Raw genomic sequence first — 24,629 nt, forward strand, 5'->3', positions numbered from 1 at the left:
CGTTTCGTAAGTTGGTTGGAGCCGACTAATTGTCAAACGTCAAACATTAACGAACGCATACAACATACGAGACGAGTATAATAATTAGTATTATATTAATGGTTTTGTAGTTTCTTGAATATATTTATTTATTGATGATACTATGTACCTAAATAAATTGAATTATCAAATTTCCAATAAATAGTAAGCTTATGTATAAATTAATGTTTTAAAATGTTTTAGTATAAATTGTATTTTTAATTTATATTAAATATTAAAAAAAAATCGGTCAAATTATAAAACCTTTATTTACTCAAATTCGTTAAGCTTTGAATTAATAAGGTAAAAATAAGTTGAAAGTCATTCATCTGAAATTTCACTGATAAAATCATTGAAAACATTGAAAAAAAATTAGCTTTTATGCTTTTAACAACTTGTATTGTCTATTAAGCTGGGCCTTTCTGAAAAAATACGTGGTCCAGAGCAACTTATATTTTGAAGGCCTCAAAATTAAAAAAAATTAGGCAACACAATAAAATCAATGATATTAGCTATTTATTTCATTATAACATTTAATTATTTCACAAAAGCCTTGCGCGCTTTTTCATTTATTTTGGAACAATCTTGTAATTAATGCTAAGTGTTGCCTGTTCATTTAGTCGCTCCTGATTCACTGTCGATCGTATTTTTTTTTTTTTTAGAACACTAAGTGATGTTTCACATTCTACTACATTCACAGACAAAATTAAAAAAAAATCGAATTACAATCGCTGTATTCAATAATTTCTTGAAGTATTTCTGCCGGTTTTGTGCTTAGTAAAAAATTGGATTTGTAAATACGCTTTGGCAGTATTAGTTATTTTAAAATTTCATCACTTATTTTATTTTCATATTTCTTTAACAATAATTTAGCATCTTCTTTCTAGATAGTACTTTCACAATAAACATTATTATTCAAAGGGACAGATTGTAGTTTTTTGACGCGGCGCCGTTTGTGTTACAATTTGTTTGCAAATTATTGACTTTATTTATTTTTTAACGCTTAAGAAATATTAGACATGAGAGGAAATATTTTACGAATGTATTAGGTATTCGATCTGAATTTTCTGATCGAATACCTAAGGAAGAAGCAAAAAAATAACGAAAAATATAAACAGCACCGGCTGAATTATATAAATGTAATGTTTTTATAGATTGTATTATCGGTAATTTGACAACTAGATTTAATGCAGCAAAAAAAATAATAATATATTTAGTTTCATGTGGTAATTCTTAAAAGTAAATGTTTTTTAATATATGTAATTTCGTCGCAGTAAGTACGCTCGTTACCGAGCGTTCCCACTGCGACGGCGTTAACACAATTTTATTGCTTTTGACGTGAATTTTTGCCTTCTGAGAAGTGATACTTATTTTTGCGCTCTCTTATTAAACAAAATACGGTTAAGATGTGCTTTATTCGATTCACACTCGTAATATTGTTATATAAATTCTTAACCACGATGGCACGATTTTATTGCTTTTAACCTAGATTGATAATTCACTATATGGCAACACTGAGCAACAAAGAAAACACGACTAATTATCAGATAAATAATATGAGTAGATATTTTTATTACCTAATTAAAATTATTCGCATAAAATATGATTTCAGAAAATATGTCGCAACGGTGGCTAATTTTTATATTTATTTGTAACATAGAAAGGGTTAACTCGTACCTATTATTATTTATTCAAGAAATTATAATACGATGTTAAATATATATATAGTGCATTTTTGTCATGAGGCCCGGAATTATTATTTTTCCAGGGTCCGAGTTCGCCCTGTTTACAACTATTTTTATTAAATGCTTGTGAAAAGATTAAACTATCGAATACTTCCGATAGACTTATATGGCGTTGAAATGAATGAAATTTAATGACCTTACTTTGACCTTAAAAAATATACTTAGAACCACACCTTTTGCTTTATCATGGTAACGTTCCGGCTCACACCGCAGCACGCTCAATAGTTTTATTTTGTATTTAATTTTTATGTAACCCTATATAGGATGTTTTTACCAGTGGATACGTCTTATAAAAAATAAATAAAAATAAAAAGCGTTTGTCGTCTGTAAGAAGAACCGGAAGAATAGCACCGCCCCGACGGGATATGTGCACTCGAACGTCGCAGGAACGGCAAACATTTGGCGCGCGAGCGATACATAAAAATATACTACTGAGACCGGTATCCATTGTTTGTCGAGCTTTACAGCCGCGCGTCATATTTGTATACGGAAATAAATTTCGTTTTGCGAAAAGATTCAAACGGAACCGCGTTCGCGGTTTCAACAACTTTGTTTGAGATACACTCGACGCGGCCGTGTTGGTAAGTAAGAGCCCTGCTGAAGAGTACCGAGTGCGATGAATGGTATTGAAATGTGGCAAGAAAGCTCTCTTGATATACACAAACATACAATTTCATAAATATGTGTACATATATACACAATTTATTACAATAGAGCTGATCAATGTGAAATAAGCGAGTCGCCGTTATGCAGATATTGCATTAACATAAGGTTACTTATTTTATAAAATCAGTGCTCAACTTCAAACGCAAAACTGAAGTTACTTTTGGATATCTGCTTTATAATGTAATAGTTAATACAAATTCTACATTATCAGTATATTTATTAATAAATTTAATAAAATCCACTTTCCACTGAAATTACAAAAACTATTTTTAATCTTTGAAACGTATCGAATCCCTTAGTACACAAAATTTTATCAGCGAATCTCTAGAATAACACCAAACAACTAAATGCTTCCGAAAATATAAAAAGTATAAAATATAATTTATCATTAATTATACGGCGGCAATTTACAACCAATCGACGTGAATAAACCATCGCTGAGATTTTTAATCGAGCTAAAAGCCGATTCGCCGATTTTTTTGGCAATATCAGGTGCAAATGGCTCTCTCTTCTCAGCATCCATGATACAAAATCTATTATGAGCAAGACTTTCATTTACATTTCCCCGTCCGTCGCTACGATCCGAATTCGTTTCTATCCCTTCTGTTTACTCACACGGGATTCGCTAGGTATTTTTTTGCATACGCTCAGATTGAAAGCTTTCCATATAGGAATATTTCCGCGGAAAGCAGGGATATATAAGTCGTTTAGTTTCAAAAATGTTTTTGATATTATTGCACCTTTTAAAAGCAAATTCTTTATTTTACAATAATTGTTCCAAGTACTGCATCTGACTATTATCGTTGTAAATAATGTGGTTCATGATTAATGCTTCGATAACATGTTTTTTATTACATATCTCATATTTATATACCTCCAGCTTACAACATAAATTTCAGGAACAGTGATATCTAAAATATAATTAAAGAAACATGGGAAATAATAGGAACTAAATTAAATTATTTAATAAATAAAGCACTCTCCTTAGGAGAAATGCCTGAAAATTTAAAGATTGCTACTATTGTACCTATACCTAAAATAAAAAATAGTAAAAAAGTTGAAGAAATGAGACCAATCAACATGCTACCGTGTATAGAAAAAATAATAGAAGAAGTAGTAATCAAACAATTAAAGGAATTTATTACTTCTCAAAACATAATATGTGAACAACAATCGGGATTCAGAGAAAAGCATTCCACTGAAACTGCATTACAAGTAGTGATAAATGATTGGCTGTTGGCTAAGGATACAAACAAAATCATTGGAGCAGTTTTCTTGGATTTCAAGAGAGCCTTCGAAACAATAGACAGAAAAATAATGTTAAAGAAATTGGAGAGTATAGGTATAAGTGATATAGTTTTAAGATGGTTTAATAATTACTTATATAAAAGAAAACAAAAAGTTAAAATAAATAATGTATATTCTGAAGAGAAATTAGTGTCTTATGGAGTACCACAAGGGTCTAAATTGGGACCATTGTTATTTGTTTTGTATATTAATGATATAGTTAATAACGTGAAAAAATGTAAAATTCATCTATTTGCGGATGACACATTAATGTATTGCATAGGTGATAACATTAAAGAAATTGTAAATAATTTAAATAATGAATTAAGTATATTAGAAATATGGTTAAAGAATAATGTACTTAAATTAAATGAGAATAAAACTAAATGTATGTTTATTAATTATAAAAATGTGTTAGATAATAGTACCAAAATAGTAATAAATAACTCTAGTATAGAAATAGTGGATAATATAAAATATTTAGGAGTAATTGTTGATACAAAATTAAATTTTAAAGAACATTGTAATTACATATTAAAAAAAAATTAGTAGAAAAATAGGTTTATTATCTAGATTAAGAAATATATTAAGTATAAATACAAAAAAAAAAAATTACAATAGTATAATATTGCCTCATTTTAATTATTGTGCAACACTATTAAATATGTTAAATAAATTAGATAAACAAATGTTGCAAAAATTACAAAATAGGGCAATGAGAGTAAACTTAAATAAAAATAGATTAACTAATTGTAAAAGTATGATTGATAGATTAGTATGGTTGAATGTTCAAGAAATATGGAGTATGAATGTTTTAGTATTTATATATAAGTTAGAAAATAATATGTTACCAAAATATTTTAATAAGTATTTAATAATAAATAAAGATGTACATAAATATAATACTAGAAGTAGAGAAAATTTAAAGATAATTAAGTATAAGAAAACGAGTACGGCTAGGGGAATTATGTACGGAGGTTTTGATTTATATAATAGTCTTCCAAGAGAAATCCGAAACAGCAAAAATATAACGGGTTTCATAAATGGAATAAAAAAACACCTTCGTACATATAGAAATAAATTATAATATTAAGACTTTATTATTGTATATTTTTATTTTTTCTTTCTGTTATGTGTTTTTTATATATTTTTATATATGTTTACTAAATTTGTTAGATGTAAAGATTAGCTATTAAGCTAAATAAATTAATAAAATAAAAAAATAATAATAAATATTAAAACATTGAATTTTCAAAGATGCACGATGTTCAAGTAGCCTATAAAACGAATACAAAATTGACAGCAGTGGAAAATGTCTATTGCTTTCTTCTGATATATTATTGCAACCACTCAATAGGTAACTGATAATATAAATAATAAACAACATGTCAATTTAATAGTTTTATGGAGCATATATACGCTCATTTTAATATGAAAAGCTTTGTTATGTAATATATAGAAAAAGCTTTTGACACGATGTGGCATGGCGATTTGATTCAAAAACTGTACAACTATCCCTAGAATATCTGCTACAGTTATTACGCTCATATCTAAAAAGTATAAGTTATGTTGCTTCACTAAATAATGAACACCTGATTTCGCAAAAAATTGCAGTTTGAGTTCCTAAAGAAAGTTTGTTTGGACCACTTACTTTTATCTCGTATACGATCGTTCCCAAAATGAAAAAATACGTGTTTAATAACTGACAATACAAATAAGCTGGCATAAGATCGCATTTTTAGATGACTACCGAATTTAATTAGATAAAAATTCTCATGATCGTTTTAATAATTTTAATTTAATTTAGTACATTTCAATAAATATATTTGTAATGTCATTTTTGAGGTTTGACGACTCATACATAGCAAAATCGGTCCTATGCGACACTGAATTCGATTATGCTCGGCGACGGGCTCCAAGAATCGCTAGACGCTTTTACACCGATCCGGTTGAGCCACAAATATAGACAGCTCTCCAGCGGTTGTATCCGATTTTATTTCATTCAATATCCCCAAAGTGTATGGATTTATGCAGCTGATGCATACGATGTGCCGGCTCCTGTTGCTTGCAGCAGGACGCTTCGAGATGTGTACCGACAAAAATTGCTTTCGTCGTATCCTCACGAGCTTTCCTTTAAGGCTTCCCATTGGGGGGTGAGTTGGCTCATTCGATTGCCGAATCGATACAGATTGAATGTGTCAAGCGAAATATTTTCATTAAATAGACGCAGAGCGTGAAATAAGAATGGTAGCTTCAGTCTGAGAATTTCGTAAATTTATCTAATAATAAAAACTAATAATCAATTGTGAGAAAACTGGAGCATGTATCATATTGCATAATTTATAAATTGCCTAAAATATTAAATATATATATTGAATACAAATTCAATGTATGAATTGTGTCAAATACTTCTCTCATAAACCACCGTTCGTTTTTTTATATCTGTATCGTTTAACGCATAATTTAAGATTTATTACCCACCAACATTTCGATAAAGTGTATCGCATTTATAAATATGATGTTTTTTACCAGCATAATATTTTACGGTATGATACATCCCATTACACATTTTTGCATGAGCGAATTTTGATATCGGCATACATAGGGGTCATATATGTTTTCTTTTTTTAAGATCGACACATACTGCACATTCGAGCAAATGAACCAAAAGAGTTTTTATGCACATTTCACACATTCATGTGTATCTATAGATTGTGATAAATTTTCATGTGAACAACAGGTCTTTATTTTGTAATTATTATAAAGGGAGGTTTCCGTAAATTATTATTATCTTGTACATGACTAATGATCTTGTGAATCAATTAATCATCAACTGTGAATCTCAATGCTCATTTTCTTCTCTTTGTTTCAGGTGAGTGTTGCTTCTCGTTGGTGTAGATCAGAAACGAGGATAACTAATAGCATCATCACAATGGGTTTTTTATACTCGTAAAATATTATTAATAATTTGATAGTACCGATGCGCTCAAGATATCAGGTATGATTTAAAAATTTAATGGAAAATTTGGCATTTTTTACTTTTGTACCTATGTTTTATTTCGCAACACGTAAATGTATATATATATCATATGATTTAGTTATACGTAGTTCTTAGGTTCGAATAATATATTTCCTTTTTCGCTAAAGGGTCAAATTGGGCTTATAAATTATGACGCGGGTCGCACGTTTCACTTTTTTGCCAGGTCAATTGGTATTGGTATAAAAAAATATCTTCGGAAAATTTTATGCGTGAGCGTTTCGGACATTAAATAAGGGCATATATCGAACCCTTAGTTAGCGTGGATGACTGGTTGCAAAGTTTTATGAAAGAGAAATCCCTGGAAATTTACGATACATAAAAACGAATTTTATCCATTTTTTAACACTTAAATATATGATTGTCTGTTTATAGAAGAACCTATGATAACACTTACATTAACAATTTTGCCACAAATATATAATAATTATAAAACGATTTTGTTTTTGAAGTTTTTCAGCAAAACTATCACTTTTTCTTTAACAATATTTTTAATAAATAAAAAATATATTAATGAATAAAAAAACTATAATACATTCTTTATTTTAAAATTATAAACTGCATAATTTTAGTTGCAAAATTAAAATTTTAGTAGAAAAAAAGAACCATTTCAAACATTTTATCAATATTATGCTTTAAGATGATACAATTAATATAATTTAGAACGCAAAATTTGCTCTGTACTTTGTGTTATTATCTATGGCAGGGATCAGCAAACTTTTTTGTAAAAGGCTAGATTGTAAACATTTTAGGCTCTACATGAGAGGAATTGAACTCTATTATGTTTATATTGGTAAATCAACCTATATATATCGTCTTTTTCCGAAAATAAGACACTGTCTTACTTTCTTTTTTTGGTCTGAAATATGAGCTAGGTCTTATTATCGGGGGAGGGCTTACTTTTCACGTACAATAAGTAAATTTATATATTTTAGATTAATATTTATTTTTATATAGGAATTTTACATTTATTTCAAATTTATTCAAATACAGTCATTTCATTTTCTTTTGAAACATAGTCATAACTAATCAAATTCTGAATTCCATCCTGAATTTTAATCGCCACATGTTGGCGTTAATTTTATTTTAACTAGGGCTTATTTTCGGGGGAGGGCTTATATTCCAAAAACTCCTGAAAATCACGCTAGGGCTTATTTTCGGAGGATGTCTTATTTTCGGAAAAAGACGTAATAATAAGAAAAAAAAATTGAACAACATATGTAACATTTCACTTACAACGTAAATTATTTATTTATTTGAATTAAATAAAGACTATCGTGACTTTACTGGTTACTCCAATGCGTTACTATGGTGAAAAATAAATAATATTTTATATTATTACGATCTTTGTTTATCTGACCGTCTGTGTCTAATATTTGAAACAGCTTTTGCAAATAGCGGGCCAATTGCATCGCTTTTTGGACACACCCACGAAATGTGTTTACGCCTTAAAATATAAACAGTACATATGGCTATTCCGGTGAGTTATGAGCAGAGTAGAAACCTTGTTTATCGCTAATCCTTTCCACACAATATTTTTTCCTATACTTATGGGTAATTACAAGTGATTTATATGGGACAGATGTGTTAATATGTGGTCCTTGAAATATCAACAATGCAAATAGTGATGCAAATGTAAAATCACGGGATCTCTCTTCCGTTGTTAGACTCCACTTTCAAGATCAGTTAGAATTACATCTAAATTATTTCTGTAGGTGTATATAATTCCCACAAGGTTGTTAAAATACACTTTTTTACAACGATTTTTTATTTTTTTTATTTTACTAACTGAATTAGAATTAACAATACGATATGCAAATTACTACAAAAATCGTATTTTGTTTTAAAAAACTAAGTCTCCCATTTAATACGCTGCTCCAGAATTAAAAAAATCCTATGTAAAAAATAGAGATATTAAATAAATCAAATATGAATCTAGACACAACACTGACACATCGTATTACTTATCTCTTTGATTATTTCATGTTTTTAAAGATCCTGTTTTTTTATGTTTTTTGATGTTTATAAGATATTCTTTATGAGTTGAAGTAGTTCATTATTAAATAATTTGTAGTACTTAAAAATTTTTGACACGATAGTAAACGCACAAAAAAGCTTTACATAATTTGTAACTCAATCAAATGAATTTTATTATTTTTTTTTTATAAAAGTTTATTTCTTAAATAGACATAGGTAAAATAGCATACAGATATATTAAATGCACAATACTGGTTCATAACCATTTACATTGTTTACAAATTGTTAAGTTATACAATAACATAAAAAGAATAATAAATTATACGAGAATATACTAAATTAAAGGAAAAATACATAAAACCTTTTACAAATTTAAAAAAAAAAAATCCAAAAAAAAAAAAAAAAAAAAAAAATATTTTGGAAAAGAATGAAGCAGATGAGAAAAACAAATTATACAAAATACATAATATACAAAATAAAACACATACAAAGGTAAATAAACCTAGCCCTGTAGACCTGAAACTGATGACACTGTGATGAGCTTAACTGCATCAAAGCAATATGTGCTTAGGCATTTTATGTTTGTATTTAAATTTAAGTTTTGCTTTGTCGTAATCACCGATTCTTGAAATTAGTGGGTTTGCGTGGTCTCGCGAGATTTTTTTATAGTATTTTTCGGTTTGATAATAACAATATTCTTTAATGGTAGGAATTAAATGTTTGGTGTGGAGTTTTTTAAGGTTAGTATAAAACGGTGTATTATAAATTATTTTTATGGCTTTATTTTGAATTACTTGAAGTTTATTAAAATTACTATTACTCGCGTTACTCCACACTGAACAAGCGTAAGTTAAAACAGGTCTGATTAATTGTCTATAGACTAGAATTTTATTTTTTATTGTAAGCGCACTTTTTCTATTAAATATTGATTTTAGAGCCGCAATGGCGCCGAGCCCTTTCGACCGGAGTTCAGTTATATGTTTATTGAATTTTAGTCTGGAGTCCAGGTGTATACCCAGATATTTAACGCTCGCTCTCCATTCAATGTTATGCCCTTGTTCACTTTTAATGGGTGCAGGCAAGGGTTGTCTACGTTTAGTGAATATTATTGCTTCTGTTTTGTCTTGATTAATTTTAATTCTCCATTTCATAAAATATTTTTTTAAGTTTTCAAGGGATTTTTGAAGTTTAACTGCAATAGGTTTAAGACCATAAGAACTAGTAAGGATTGCAGTGTCGTCAGCGTACATTGAGAGTTTAGTATTTTTTAACATTGGAATATCATTAGTATATAGAATGAAGAGAAACGGGCCAAGTATACTTCCTTGAGGAACACCAGCTGGTATTTTACGCGGTGTCGAAAATGTATTATTTAGCGAAACAACATAGCTTCGATTTTTCAGGTAAGACCGTAACATGTGAATAATGTAATAGGGAGTTTCATATTTTAAAAGTTTATACATTAATCCATCATGCCATACTGTATCAAAAGCCTTTTCCATATCTAATAATAAAAGACCAGAACTTTTTTTCATATTAAAATCGGCAGATATGTGCTCTGTTAATCTATTAAGTTGATGCGTAGTCGAGTGATTTTCGCGGAAACCAAATTGCTCATTAATGAGTTTGCTATTAAGAGATTCTTTTAATCGAGATAATATAATTTTTTCAAATAATTTGCTAAATGAGGGAAGTAAACTTATCGGGCGGTAGTTAATTGGTATGTTATCTGCTTTGCCAGGTTTTTTTATCGGATGAATTTTTGCCGTTTTCCAGATTATTGGGAAATATCCAAAAGATAAGCATGAATTAAAAATGTTATTTAAGTACTTAAAGCAAACAAAAGGAAGGTTTTTAATCAATATATTCTCTAATTTATCTATACCTGGAGCCTTTCTATTTGATAATCGTTTAACAATACTAAGAATTTCTGATATGCCGACTTGGTTAATGGATTTTTTATCTATTGGAGTTTTACTAATATCTTTAATTGCCCGGTCTACTTTATTTTGGGTTTTTTGGTCAATGTAATTTTGCGTAAGTTGATAAGATGTAGAAAATGTCTCAGCTAAAATCTCGACCTTCTCCTGAGTCGTGTTAGCTACGTTGTTTCCGGTTTTTAAAGGTGGTATATTTGAGTTTTTATTTTTAAGCGATTTCGTCATTCTCCATAAGGAATTATCTCCCGGTTTCAAAGCTTTTAGTTTACGCGACCACGAAGCGTTTTTGATGTTTTGAATTTGAACGCGAATTTCATCAGTTAGTTTGTTAATTAGAGTTTTAAGTTGGGGCGATTTATTTTTGTGCCATTGCTTTCTCATATTATTTTTAATTTTAATACGTTTAATTATTTCTGGGGTGAGTTCTATGTTATTCCAAATATTTTTACGCGACGGAATTGATGATATTTTGGCCTGCTCGATCACGGATGTTAAGTAATGAATATCATCGTCAATAGTTTTAGTGTCATTTGAGGTATAATTCTGTCGTTTAACCAATACCCGAGACTCTACTATGCTTCTGAATCGCTTCCAATCAGCCTTTGCATAATTGAAAACGACCTCAGACACCATCTCGACCTCACCGTCCAACGTAAAGAATACTGGAAGGTGGTCCGAGGACAGAGCCTGGATGCAGTGCATGTTTGAAATCCGGGAATTACCCTTGACCAACGTTATGTCCAGAATTGACGGAGTCGTGTGGTTGGTAGGATAATGCGTTGGGGATTTCGGAAAATTTACAGTAGTGTCCGTATCGTGTAAATAATCAAAGATTAATTTACCGGATCGATTCGCACCGGGGCAATCCCAATGCATGTGTCTCGCGTTAAAGTCTCCAGTTAATATCACGGATTCTCCAAGACGAAACACATCATCAAGGTCACCTCGAAGCAACCTGTCACCGGGAGAATTATACCCCGCGACAATTATTATTAATTTATTATCGTGTTTAATTTGTATCGCGACAGTTTCAAGATTAGTCGTGTTTGTTGTAATGCGCGCGTGTTTAATTGATTTTTTTACAAATATCGCGACCCCTCCGCCTGGCCTTGAGAGACGGTCCCTCCGGAGGCAGACAAAGTTCGGTATAAAAACGTTGACGTGTGGTTTGAGGTAAGATTCGGTGATTACGACAATATCAATTTTGTACTCACTGATCAGCAGTTCCAGTTCTCCAGTTTTATTTCGGAATCCGCGTGAATTCCACGTCAAAACGTTGAGCCCCACCTTAGAAGAGCACATCGAGATATTCGACCATCATCAAGGCGATCTCCATTTTGCTGGCACACTTTCCAGCCTTGGTCCTGATTTCTTGAAGGACGAGCAACATCCTGCGTAGCTCTGAAGTTGGCATTGTGTCTGAGAGGGGCTCCTCAGGCTGCCTGGTTTGGGGACGTTGTGGCGCCTTGTTTATTGGTGCTGGTGCGGCGCCAACCTGGGCGTTCCATGAAGTGGCTGATGAGATCACTGCTGGGGTGGTTGAGGTTTTTACCAACGCTGGTTTCGTTGGTTTCAGTGCAGGAAATTGCGCTTGCTCGAGGTTGAATATGTTGTTCGGCTGCGACGAGTGAACAGTGGGAGTCGGTCTCTGTTGTCTCTTCTGAGTTTTCTGTAGGTATTCTAACCTACGAGGGCAGTCCTTAAAATTGGCCGGATGGTCTCCTCCACAACCAGTGCAGATGGCGGGTGCTTCTCGGTCCTTCTTAGAGCACTCGTTCGTGGCGTGGTTTCCGGGGCATTTGACGCACCTGGGAGCTCGTTGACAATTTCTTGCAGCGTGGCCGAATTGTTGACACCTGAAACATTGCGTTAAATGCAACTTATTACGCTTGTACTTTTCAAGCGTGGCCTTGGTGAAGCAAACGTACCGGATGCTTCTTATAGTGCTCGTTGTTGTATTAGCCGGAAACTGGACAAGGTAGAGCCTAGAGTCTCCTTGTTTCTCGGTCTTGGTCTTCATTGCCGTCACCTTGACGACGCTAAGTCCTTGACGTTCGAGATCTGCGGCAATGTCTTCGGTGGGGACCTCTGGGAGCCCTCTCAGCACGGATTTCACTGTTTTATCGTCGTCGGCGGTGAATGTGTGAAAGGCGCGTTGGCCCTTCAGTCCATCCATTAACAACGCGCGTGCTTCAAACGACGCGCAAAGTACTGACACATTGCCACTTCCCGTGTATCGCAACGAGAAGTTCGATGTTTTTGTGATCGACTTAATTAAGTCGATCGTCTGGAGGTGTGTTCCCGTGATCTCTACGATCACAGGCGGTATCCTCTGCTGCTTCCTTTCGATCACTTCGGGAAGCTTTTCATACCTGTTTTGGCTCGTGGTCGGAGGCATCTTAGCATCCTGGGAAACTTTCGATGTCTTTTTGGGTACCTGCCACTCGTGGTCTGGCAGGCCTGAAGTTGATTGTGAGGCGTTTAGGTACGCCTTCAACGTTCCAAGAGAACGCTTGCGCGTCTGCGCCTTCTTCATGGCGCTGTCTTTGTAGCTAATTGCAGTGGGCGTGTCTATCGTTGCAGAACGGTAGCGGGGGTGTCCTTCGTACGATAACGGAGCGAAGCGCGAGTGCGACCGCTCGCGTCAACAGCACAGAGTGGACTGAATTTTATTATATAAGCACTGTTTCACCTTGTAGTTGCAAGTTGAATAAGTTTATAAATCTTATAATATCTACAGAAAAGTTTAATTTAAAAAATAATTCAGTATTCAATAATATTAACTGCGGGTGAGTTTTTTCATTGAGTAAAATTTCAATAACTCTCCTTAACTTAAAAAATTATAATAAAACTTTATCGTGGCTTAGCCATCAAACTAACGAAATCAGAACATTCGGCTTCTATTTCTGAAAAATACAGAACTGACATGGTGAAGTACATGAAAGCGAATAAATTTCACAGCTGACTAAAGCTCGATAACACATGATAGAGTGCGATATTACTCACAAAGAACCTGCTGGTAAATAATACAATAAATTTACAGCAGCTTGAATTCTCACAAGCCTCATCAATATTTATACCAAGCGAAATCATTTACCTTGCTTTTTAATTGGCTATTGATGTTACTCACAATGTGCTCAACGCTTCTAGCAACTGTTTCCGCCGAAAGATTGAACTCTATATATTATATTTTCCCAGTACTATTTTATTAGTTAATAAATGAGCTACTCATAAATTGACTATGTATAGATTCATTTTCCTTTTTCTGGCTTTGACAGTGACCAGTAACCAATTAACCGAAATTTTCATAAATATAATTATTAAATCTATAAATCTAAATTTTGTAAGAGCATATATTTATACTGTCATTGCGACCAAAAAGTGCATAAATATTATACATAATTAGATCATGCTTTCCTGAAACGTTGTGAGAGTTTTTTTAATATTTATTTTCTCTTTTACTAGCACCTGTAATTTACAACATTAAAAGTATCAATTACTCCGTCAAGTTGGCACTTACGTCTTGGAAATGAATAACTAAATTATGAATTTAAAATAAAATAGTAAAGTACTTCAAATTTCAAGAAGTGGATTTGTTCATAAGTCCAGAACATACCTCAAACATAAAAAAAATGTTTTTATAATTATTTACACGGTTGCAGCACAAATCGCTTTTTAATAGTCGTTCAAACACTTTTGGTCCGTATGTAACGAATGCTTGGCAATTATTTCCAGTGTCCCATTCTGTACGGTCGTCTGGCCCGCGGGCCGCAAATGCGATGAGCCAATTATTAGCATGAGAAACGGAGCAACAATTATTTGTGTGTGTTTTTTTTATCATACACTTCTGTTTGTTTCATGCACTTGTCATATAAATAATTCCATTCGGAGAATCCACCTTATCCGTAGTAATTTATCATCCGAAGAGACATGTTGCTCCTTCTCCTTAAATTCTCTACGTTTTCTCTCGTGTCGCCAATCAGGGCTGTCGCTCTCTTTATGGCATGCGTGATAAAAATCTGGCAAAATTAAATTACACCTTTGCGACATTGGGATTTTCTTTACGAAATTTGCATAGCAATATTTTAAGTTAGTATTATAAATTATTTATAGCTTAAAAAGTACATTAACGTTTTATTATATTTTATTATTATTGGAGCTCGTAAAAGTGTATTATAAATATAGCACATTTAAGATTATCTTAATAGTGAAATAGTGCAGTAGTGTATAGAAATTCCAAAAATAGCTAAACAATATTTTTGATATCAATAAAAGTCGATGATTTAAAGTCTGGATCTAACAATTTATTTAAGGATTTACTTCTTAAGCATTCTTGACAAAAGCCAATTAGAATAAATTTAAGTTATAATTATTGTATTATTAACATTAATTAAAATTCAATTAAATTGCTTTCAAATCCAAGAGAATAAGTATAGCATTGTTTTTCACACATTGAAGGTATACAATAAATTCTTGGATAATTATCATATGTAATTAATATATATTATATTAATGTTAAACTAATAATTAATAACGAGAACGAAGTCACATGAGTAATAACATAATAACACAAGCTTTAAATTACACCTTAGGTTATGAAGGGGAATACACGTGGTTGTTAGATTAATTAGTTTTCACTTCTCTTATATTATTGAAAATTAGTTTTTGTTCTTAAACTAGTATAATTATAATATTAGAAATACAAATATATCCAAAAATTATTTTAAAAATACAAACGTGTGCTATACCTACATATTTAACGACAAACGTAAATGATTGTCCTCGCCGGCATTTTATTTCACAAAAAAGGGTCCGACCGGCACAATGGCGTAACTTTCATTAAATAAGTACATATCGCGTTTCACGTGGGCAATTTGCACACGCACCGGTGCATTCTGACTGAAAAATAAAATAAATAAATAAATAAAAAGAGGACAATCGCATGTTGTATGCACAAAAACGAACCGAAGAAGTGAAAAAAAAATAATCACTCCCGGCAGCAAAATTACAAAGACAAGAAGCAAATAATGTGCAAAACGTAAATTAAAACTTGACGGAAAGCCTTTTGATAAGGTAAAAGAAAAAACACACACATAAAATAGGCATTTCAATGGAGTGTGGTCATGACAAAATTTAAGTGGGTGCCATTTTCGGCGAAACAATCTGTATATTTGGTTTAGCTAAATATAGATGTAATGTATTGCCTTTGACATTTTATTTAACCCCTGAACTTATCAAAGGTTTCAGATTGATTGAACACATGTGGTGGAACAGTAACTAGTTTTATTAAGATGATTAATAATAGCTTAAGACCGTATATATTTACCATCAATCATTTAAAATATAATCTTAGATTTAAATTGCTATCTAATGTAGTTAAAACATTATATTCAATAATAAATATGTAATTTAATTTTTAATCAAACTCAAAAAGGATTAAAATTAAAATATACTATATGATATAACAACAGTTTTAAATGTGGTATTATTACATTCCAAAATTTAAAGCATTCGATCAATATGTATATTTTTAATAAACGTTTACCTGAAAGTTCAAAGATTTTCTTGCCATTAAGCGGTGAAATTAAAGTTCTTGTAATATACCCACTATATAAATAATATAGTATACGACAAACAATAAAATGCCCCTTCTTTGTCATTCGAAACACACCTACCGTGCAATTAATCACGAACTTGATGTTCTTCGGTTTGTTCAATTTAACAAACAGCAAGTTTGTTCCAAAGGAATAATCGTTTTCGTACCGAGTTGCGGTTTCAAAGTATCTGTTGTACCATTGCGGCGAAAATTTTAATTGATTTTAAGGTGAACGAACCCAAACTTTTTGTCTTTCGATAAGGAACTGTGAACATTTTCAAACCTCTATATCCATCTATTGTATATTTAAATTTAATCCGTACAAAAAATTGCAGGACTACGTCAAGCAACCTGTGAAAATGGCTCATTTTTTACAGATATGAAAATAATATAATTTCTTGTAGATGTCACAATTTCATTTAGACTCTGATTTTGAGCTAAAGCTTTCATCTGTACAGAGAAATCATGTATTTATATTATATTATGTTTCCTGAACAAAATTGGATGATGAATAGTTGGCTAGGAGGTTTTATCTTTTTCATCCTATTCTCCAGACCTTACTCCTTCCGACTAATATTTATTTCGATCGATGCAACACTTCCTAGATGGAAAAATCAAAATGCAGATGAGAAAGCCTTAAACGTTTTATGCAGAAAGTTGTATATTTAGATTTTAAATCAATAAAATAAAAATCTAAAAGTTTTTTTTTTGCTTTATTAAAAATACATTTATCTCAGAACTTGCAATAACATAAAATAATAGAAGTCACAAAATAGTGAATATATAGTATTTTAGAAATGCGATTAACATTAAATATATTGATATTTATAGTACCATATTCTCCATATATTTATTATCTTTTAATAAATAGTATCAATGAAATTCGTTCTGCATTAATTTTTAATATTAAATATTTTTTACGTTTTTCAGTCTCGGTTCGCTTTTCGAAGTCAATATATTAGGTCTGTACTTTTTTCTCGTCGTTTTTTTTTATCAAATTCACGGTCTGATTTTTTTCAACAAGACATTTTCATACTGCAGTTTTGACAGTAGATTTATTTCTCGCCGTGATCGCAAAATCTTCTGGGAGAAAATTGCATTGGAACGACGCCAAATAATAAACGAATGGAAAATTCGATATTTGTTTCAATCCATTCTTTCATATCATACGAACACACACAAACACACCTTATATACTATTATGTTACATAATAACTAATTTATTTTTTATACCCCAACCGACACAGAGGAAAAAAGTATAACTGTGACGAATCTCGGCGACCGAACCTGTTTCTAGTTCGGCGTGCATTATTCAATCAGAACCGTGATTGACACGTTATCTTAGTCGCAGAGATCAAAAAAATTATCCTCTTTTAGAATACACGTACATAATACATATACGTATACCAGTTTAGACTTTGTCAACTTTCAATCATCAGATTACATTAACTCGGACGCTTTACGAAAGCGTAAAATTCATTGGACCGATTTATGACTTTTTTATTTTGTTCTAGGTTAATCTCTTACATGCCTTTCTAAACATTGCTTAAATTATTTGAATATAATTTTAGACAATAGGACAATCTATCTTAAGTGTGTCTAAAAATATCTTTATATACTGAAAGCTATTGCAGATTGTTTTGCACTGATTAACATAATCGAATCAGTCAAATAATTTTAGTAACCTCTTACTTGATTCTGGCAGTCTGTCTTTAATTGTAAAGTTTTTTTAATGCACAAAGTATATTTAAAGGTCATTTATTTTTTTTAAAGCTTGATATTTTAGATCTTAACTATATGTTAAACCAAATACTAATACATAGCTTAGTCATATAAATTCGGACACCACAAATCAGATCATTTATTCCAAGCTCTCTCTCTCTCTCTATCTTTCGGAACGTGTCGACGGCCGATTTAACTCGTTATTCCAAATTATTATATATCACTTTTTGATCGACTGTCAAATTTGCATAATCCGCTAATGCCGCGACAAGATTTACTGAATCGTATACAAAACGGCGCACCATATCGGCCTGATCAAACGAATCGATTGATATATTATATTTATGTGTATCCAATTTTTTATGCCATCATATAAATTGCGTATACGTTTTTTCTTCCGACCGGCGACGTCAGGTATGACGACTATGCAATTTTTCGTCTCATTATACTTGCATAAATCGTCCCATACACGCTGAGCATAATATGCACATTGATGAATTATTCACGGCGCAGGCTTTTGTGTGCGCGGGCGCAGCCTCCGGCCAAGGAACACTTTATTATCCCTCGGGAAACGTCTTTTGTCTTTATTTGGGCGTGAATAAAATTTTTCGTTTTTGTATAAAGCTCCCTGTACCAAAAGAGGGGTCCTATTATTCTCGCAGAGGCATTATCATGGGAGCCAATAAAGCGGTGCAGCCTGGCTAATTCTTTTCTATATGTGCAAAATACACAATACGCAAATGTGCATGCGTGTAAAAAATTAATCTTAAATATTAATTACAGCATCAAAGCGACGAGTGGAGCGTGAGTAATACTAAAATAATGGAGGGAATACATAAAATTGGCCAGATGAAAAATGCATATATATAAAAGCACTGTTTTTGATTGAAGCCATCGGATCTTTTTTATGTATAAAAGAGTCCGATAATTTATGTTTTTTGTATTTTTTCTTTTAAAAAAAAGATTTTTTACTATTAGTCATATCTGATCTTAGACTAGAAAATGGTTATAAGCCAGCAACTATTAATGTATTTTCTTGTATTCCTGATCTTGTAATAAAAGCATTATATATATCGACCAAACACTTTATATATTATGTATTCTTAAAGGAATGTCGTTTTTTAAAAAGTAAAAATCACCTTTTAATGTTGGTTTAATATTACAGTTTTTAAACATACTTTTATTTTAAAGATTAAACTTTTTCCTGCCTCGCAGTCATTATTTTAAATTTCATTAGCATAAAATATCGGAGGCTTTGATTTAAAAATTTCTGATAGCCCCCTCTTTACATCGTCTGCATTTTGATTTTTTTTCTATTTAGGAAGTATTGCATCAATCTAAATAAACGCTAATCCGAAAGAGCAAGGTCTGAATAATGAAGTGTATGAGATACACTTTAGCCAATTTCGCCACATATTTCGTCATTGACAAGTGCAGACCTTTTTTTAACTTCCTTCTGCGAACGATTATGTTGATCACAAAATAAGCTTGCTGTTATTGTTTGAAAAGGTTTAAGAGTACGTTATGCACAATCACTTTGCAATCCCACCATACACACGAAATAACTTTTTTACAGCGAATCTGGGCTTTGAGGTAAATTTTGCTACTTGCCCTTTAGATAAAGCGATTAGCTTTATGATCCAGAAGCTCTTGGGATATGTAGATACGCACCGACTATTTTTTCACTCAATTCGCGTTGAACCCAAAAAACATATTTCCAAGCCTTCCCAATGTTCTTAATGATTCTATGCACTGTTAAATCGGACTGGTTTAGTTCCTCAGCCAGCTGATGGATAGTATATGTATCGAAATATTCAGATAAATTTAAAAAATATTATTTATTATTGTAACATAGGTGTATATATATATGCATATAATATAATATAAATCAACACAAATTTAGATTATTTTTAATGACTCTAAAATCTTCTTTCATGAAAGCTGTTGCTTTTAGATACCGTTTTAGCTTTGAAAAAAATATACAAGGGCCGCCCATAAAATACACCACCGCGGGCAAATTAACGCGCTCCGCCCTAAATCATCGACCCTGCGTAGGTAAGTGGCTAATTAAAACAAAAGCTTTCGCTGGGCGAGTGCGTGAACACACCCCTTGGCGTTAAGTACGAAACGGGGAGTAGTTTGTATAACTAAACTGTACCATGCGTGTGTGCGTATGTGTAATCATCCAACAAGGGATGGTATGTTGACCTCGTCCATCACTTGAAAAAGTATAATTTAATTTGCCATGAAAGGTGACTGTTTAATTTACTTTTTATTTAAGAGATAAACGGACCTTTTTTGGGACATATATACAAACATTGATAACAGAGTGTCTGATCAATTTTATTATTATCAATATATCTTGTTTTTGACGTTAATTAGTGATGTATGGTCTATTAGCTCTAAAAATACGACAGCGATAATAAATCATTTCAAAAAAAATAATATTATTATCGATACATAGATCTCTTACTTTACTATATTTTATAGTGTATCTCTCTGCAACTGCATCATTCATTTCCTATTCTCCTTTGTTCCGTGCTGAATTTGCGACGCACAAATTGTTTCCTGTAACGAGACTGACGGTAACGGCGCCTCGTCCTTTCAGTATTACCCATCGTTTTATGGACGCATCAATAATATCAAATTTCAATTTACTTCCGTCGCTTAGTACGAAACAAGTTGAGCGCATCTCCACTATTCCATCGAGGATGATATTCAAATGCAAAACCAACCCGGTAATAGTAATGTCTTACAAAGTAGACCACATAATGTAGGCGATATAAATCAATGTTTCTCATGTACCAAAAAGCATACATGTCAAAAAAATATCATTAATAAACTTAATAGCTGTATGAAAGGTTAGCAAATCTCTAATCTTTGCTTAGTTGAAGATGCAACATTACTGGTCAAAACCGGAGAAAAAATAATACTGTACAAGGATTAAAAATAAATAAATGAAATGTAAGACTCATGGTTAGTCAATTGACAGACATAACCTATCAAAAAGAGAGATTTTTTATTTTGGTGCAACTTTTCTAATATTAGATAAAGTGAGCCGGAAATAATAAAGCAAATTGAAATTGGCAAAAGCGCAATTACTTTGCGTTAAAATTATTTAATAATGCTACTTAGCTTTCACTATTGATACATATGAAAATCTCATAACTCTAAAACCTAAATTAAGAGTAGTCTGTAAGAAAAGAAAGTGTACTTAGTTAGATAAACCGATTATTTTTTTTTGATAAATCAAAAAGATTTAACCATTTAAGAAAAAAACTCATGATACGGTTGATATTATTTTATACAATTTTTTTTATAATGAAGTCGACACTATATATGTACCTAGGTCGTGTTAGAGAAGAATACTCTAAAAACATTAGATAGCACAATAAACTAAATATGTGCTCAGCCTGAGCACATATTATCAAAAATATGTTGAAAGTAAGTAATTTGGTTTTGCCACATGCTAACTTAAAAAATATGCAATGTGAAAAAAATATTCACAAAAAATTGAACTCTTCAAATTAATTAATCATAAAACTCTATAAATAAAAAAAGTAGTAATGTCTTATAAAGTAGTCGACAAATGCCACCAACTACCCATTGTAGTATAGGAGCGATAGAAAAACGCAATAATGTTTGTCTCTCGCAAAAAGGTAGGTGTCTAGGGTGGTTTTTCATTTGAAATTCAAATTCGTCAGAGTTTTTCCCTATATATTTTTTTCAGTTAACTCTCACGTGCTGGGCGGTTTTCCACTCTCAACGCTCTGTGCGCATTTAATGGATTTGCATTTCCCTTTAATATCTCTCCAAACTCGCACCTTCCGTTAAATGTGTTTGCAGACATCAGGGCAATAAAGGTAGCGGTGATATATTTAAAAAGTAAAAAAATATTTAAAAACAATAAAAATTTAACTTGTTTAAGATTAATTAATACAAATACAATTCATGTAAAATAAAAACATTTAACAATTTAAAACAACCATTCTCTCATTATAAAAGCTATTGTACATAGAGTCAAAATATGTTTTTATTTTAACAAACACTTTACCCAATCGAAATGAGTTACTTTATTATTGTTGTAAAATCAAATCTGTCTTTATTTTTATTAGGCTTAAAATAATTTACAGAATATAATAAATAAACAAACATAATTCCATACAATAACGTAATAAATTATTCACGTTCGATTTCTCGTACACTGCGCTCTGTTTTTAGTTGAATAAAAAAGCAAAACAAATATGCCCACATGAAATTTGTCCCCGAAGTCGTTTATACAAAATCGTCAGTCATTTGTTATTCAGACTCCGTAGCGAAGATAAAATCTCTATGTTGCTCGTGTGCTCTTTGGGTTACGTGTTATCCGTTCCTATTTTTATACATCATGATTATTTATCCCAGCGTGGGCTGGATGTCCTATCTGGGCTCCTCTGCGGGTATTTAACGCTAAAAAATAACAATAATGATATCATTAATCATTCGGAAACAACGCCGGCTTGACACGCCGGAATAACCAAGATTTGCAACGCTTCTAAAAATTAATCTTACGCTGGACCGAAGCAGCGACAAATTTAGATGGATTCGCTTTGATAAGAAGTAAATATATTTTCTTCCAAAACAGTATTATTTTATTTTAATAATATAATTAATCATAATAACTCTGCATATTAATTAAGATAAAATATAAAATTACTACATAGTATTTATATAGCTTTTTTATATAAAATACATATATAGCTAATACTGGGAATAAAAGGCACGGATATCTAAACCATAAATTTTATTTGATTTTTAAATATCTGTAATATAATCACAATACAGATGATTATTTTTACCTTTTTTGTATCAATTAAGAATTAAGAACCAAGATTATTCGAATCACGGCCAAACCATTAATCAAAGTTTTCCCGATCAACATTTTAAAGGATTTAAAATTTTTCTCTATAATTCAGATACATAACTTGCCTCAGTCTCTTCAGAATCCATCACATTTTTTGAGGTTCGAAAGAATCTTTGCCCAACATTGAATAAGTGCAAGCACAATATTCAATATTGAAGCCAGTAAAAGCTTTAATTTTGGGCAAGATTGTGTTATTCTATTTTGAGCATCCAATGTCATCATTTTTTCCTTAAAATTGATCTAGCCATCATCTTTGTTAGAAAAATATTGAAGACGACCAGTACGATAAAGCCGTTTCATTAATGATATAAGAAATTGATCCATGGATTGAATTAAGCTTATAACATCAGGCGGTAAAAATTTTGCAACCATAATTCCATCGTTCGTTTTTAATATGCTTTCATTCGTATGTGAAACAGCATGATCTAATAACAATACGGTTTTCTATGCAAACCCTTCACTTTTTAATAAATCTCTTACTTTGTGATTACTTTGAATAAGTTTTCAAGGATTTTTCTGTCCATCCATGCGGTTTTTTGTAATAATAAAATTATTTATTTGAGTCCCCTTACCTTACCTCACCGTTTATGTCACAAAATACGCGCATTTTCATGCAAAAAAAATTAAAATTACAATTTTTTAAGTACAGATAATCCGTACCTATATTACCAAAAGTACACTGTACTATTATTAACTAAAAAAATATTTGTAATAACATTTTTATTTTATTTTATATATTTTCTTCCAACTAAAATAATTTTGAATCGATTTCTATGATTATTAATAACTAAGTTTTTGTTGTAATTTATATCGTTTTATATCTCAAAATCTTAATATAGTCATCATCGGTCAGGTTATGGATGTAGGAAATTCAAAACGACCTTAAAAGGTGAGATCCGCCGTGATATGTGTCCACTTACCATGACGGGTACTACACCGTGAGAAAATTTCTGTATGACATATTATTTCACACATGTGTATTATATGTGTGTTTATTACAACCATTCTTTGACGCCGCAACACGATTTGTTACTATGATACTCTTGCACTAATTGCACCCTGCCAGATAAATTACGTCTAATTGCTTGATCGTATCGCGTAATAATTTATAATATATTATATACATTTTTGCAAATTACTCGAGATTCGCCCCCTTTCTTGATTTTATCTCTTAAAACGAAAACGTGACACCTCCTTCATATTGCATATTTTGTAGCTCAAGTGTGTGTGAGTTAATATTCTTGAATTAAAATAATATTATACATAGCTAAGGAAAAAATAAAATTAACTTTATTTCAAACTGATATTTTGTTGCAATCCGATAAATATTTTATTTAAGTAATTAATATATAAATATTATAACAATAATAATATATAAACGATTTAAATTATAGCATATATCTTAAACCATTGGTGATACAGAAAAAGTACGAAAAATAGCTCAATTCAATTACATTATACTAATCGTTGACACGATTAAATACATGATCGATTTTCAATAACAGTCGATAAAATGATAACGCTTTTATCTTGTAAATACTATACACAAAGACAGTTTTATTATTTGATTTATCTTGAAGCTTGAATAACTTGTTTAAATATGTAAAGTAAGATTTATTTTTTAAAAGAGCTTGATATGAGTTTTTTATTAGTATATTGGTTTACGAGTTATCGGCATAATATATATGTATATATATATATCATTCTTTTTTTTTGCCTAACCTGTACATATTCGATT

General features: G+C 31.3%; 2 protein-coding genes across 7 annotated transcripts in view; one reads left to right on the plus strand and one right to left on the minus strand.

Moving 5' to 3' along the window:
- LOC148236572 (uncharacterized) overlaps positions 1–24,629 on the plus strand; it is a 392,594-nt gene that overhangs the window by 233,528 nt on the left and 134,437 nt on the right. The gene's annotated exons all lie outside the window — the stretch shown is intronic.
- Positions 10,407–13,334, minus strand: LOC148236573 (uncharacterized). The gene is made up of 2 exons (XM_088182261.1): positions 12,599–13,334; positions 10,407–12,526 (listed from the first exon to the last, which is right to left on the minus strand). Exons 1-2 carry the CDS (start codon positions 13,204–13,206, stop codon positions 11,959–11,961), a joined length of 1,176 nt encoding a protein of 391 aa, XP_088038387.1. The 5' UTR covers positions 13,207–13,334; the 3' UTR covers positions 10,407–11,958.

Source organism: Plectrocnemia conspersa, unplaced genomic scaffold (assembly GCF_051122295.1).
Source record: "Plectrocnemia conspersa isolate PC_06_02 unplaced genomic scaffold, ASM5112229v1 ptg000003l, whole genome shotgun sequence".
Classification (NCBI taxonomy): domain Eukaryota; kingdom Metazoa; phylum Arthropoda; class Insecta; order Trichoptera; family Polycentropodidae; genus Plectrocnemia; species Plectrocnemia conspersa.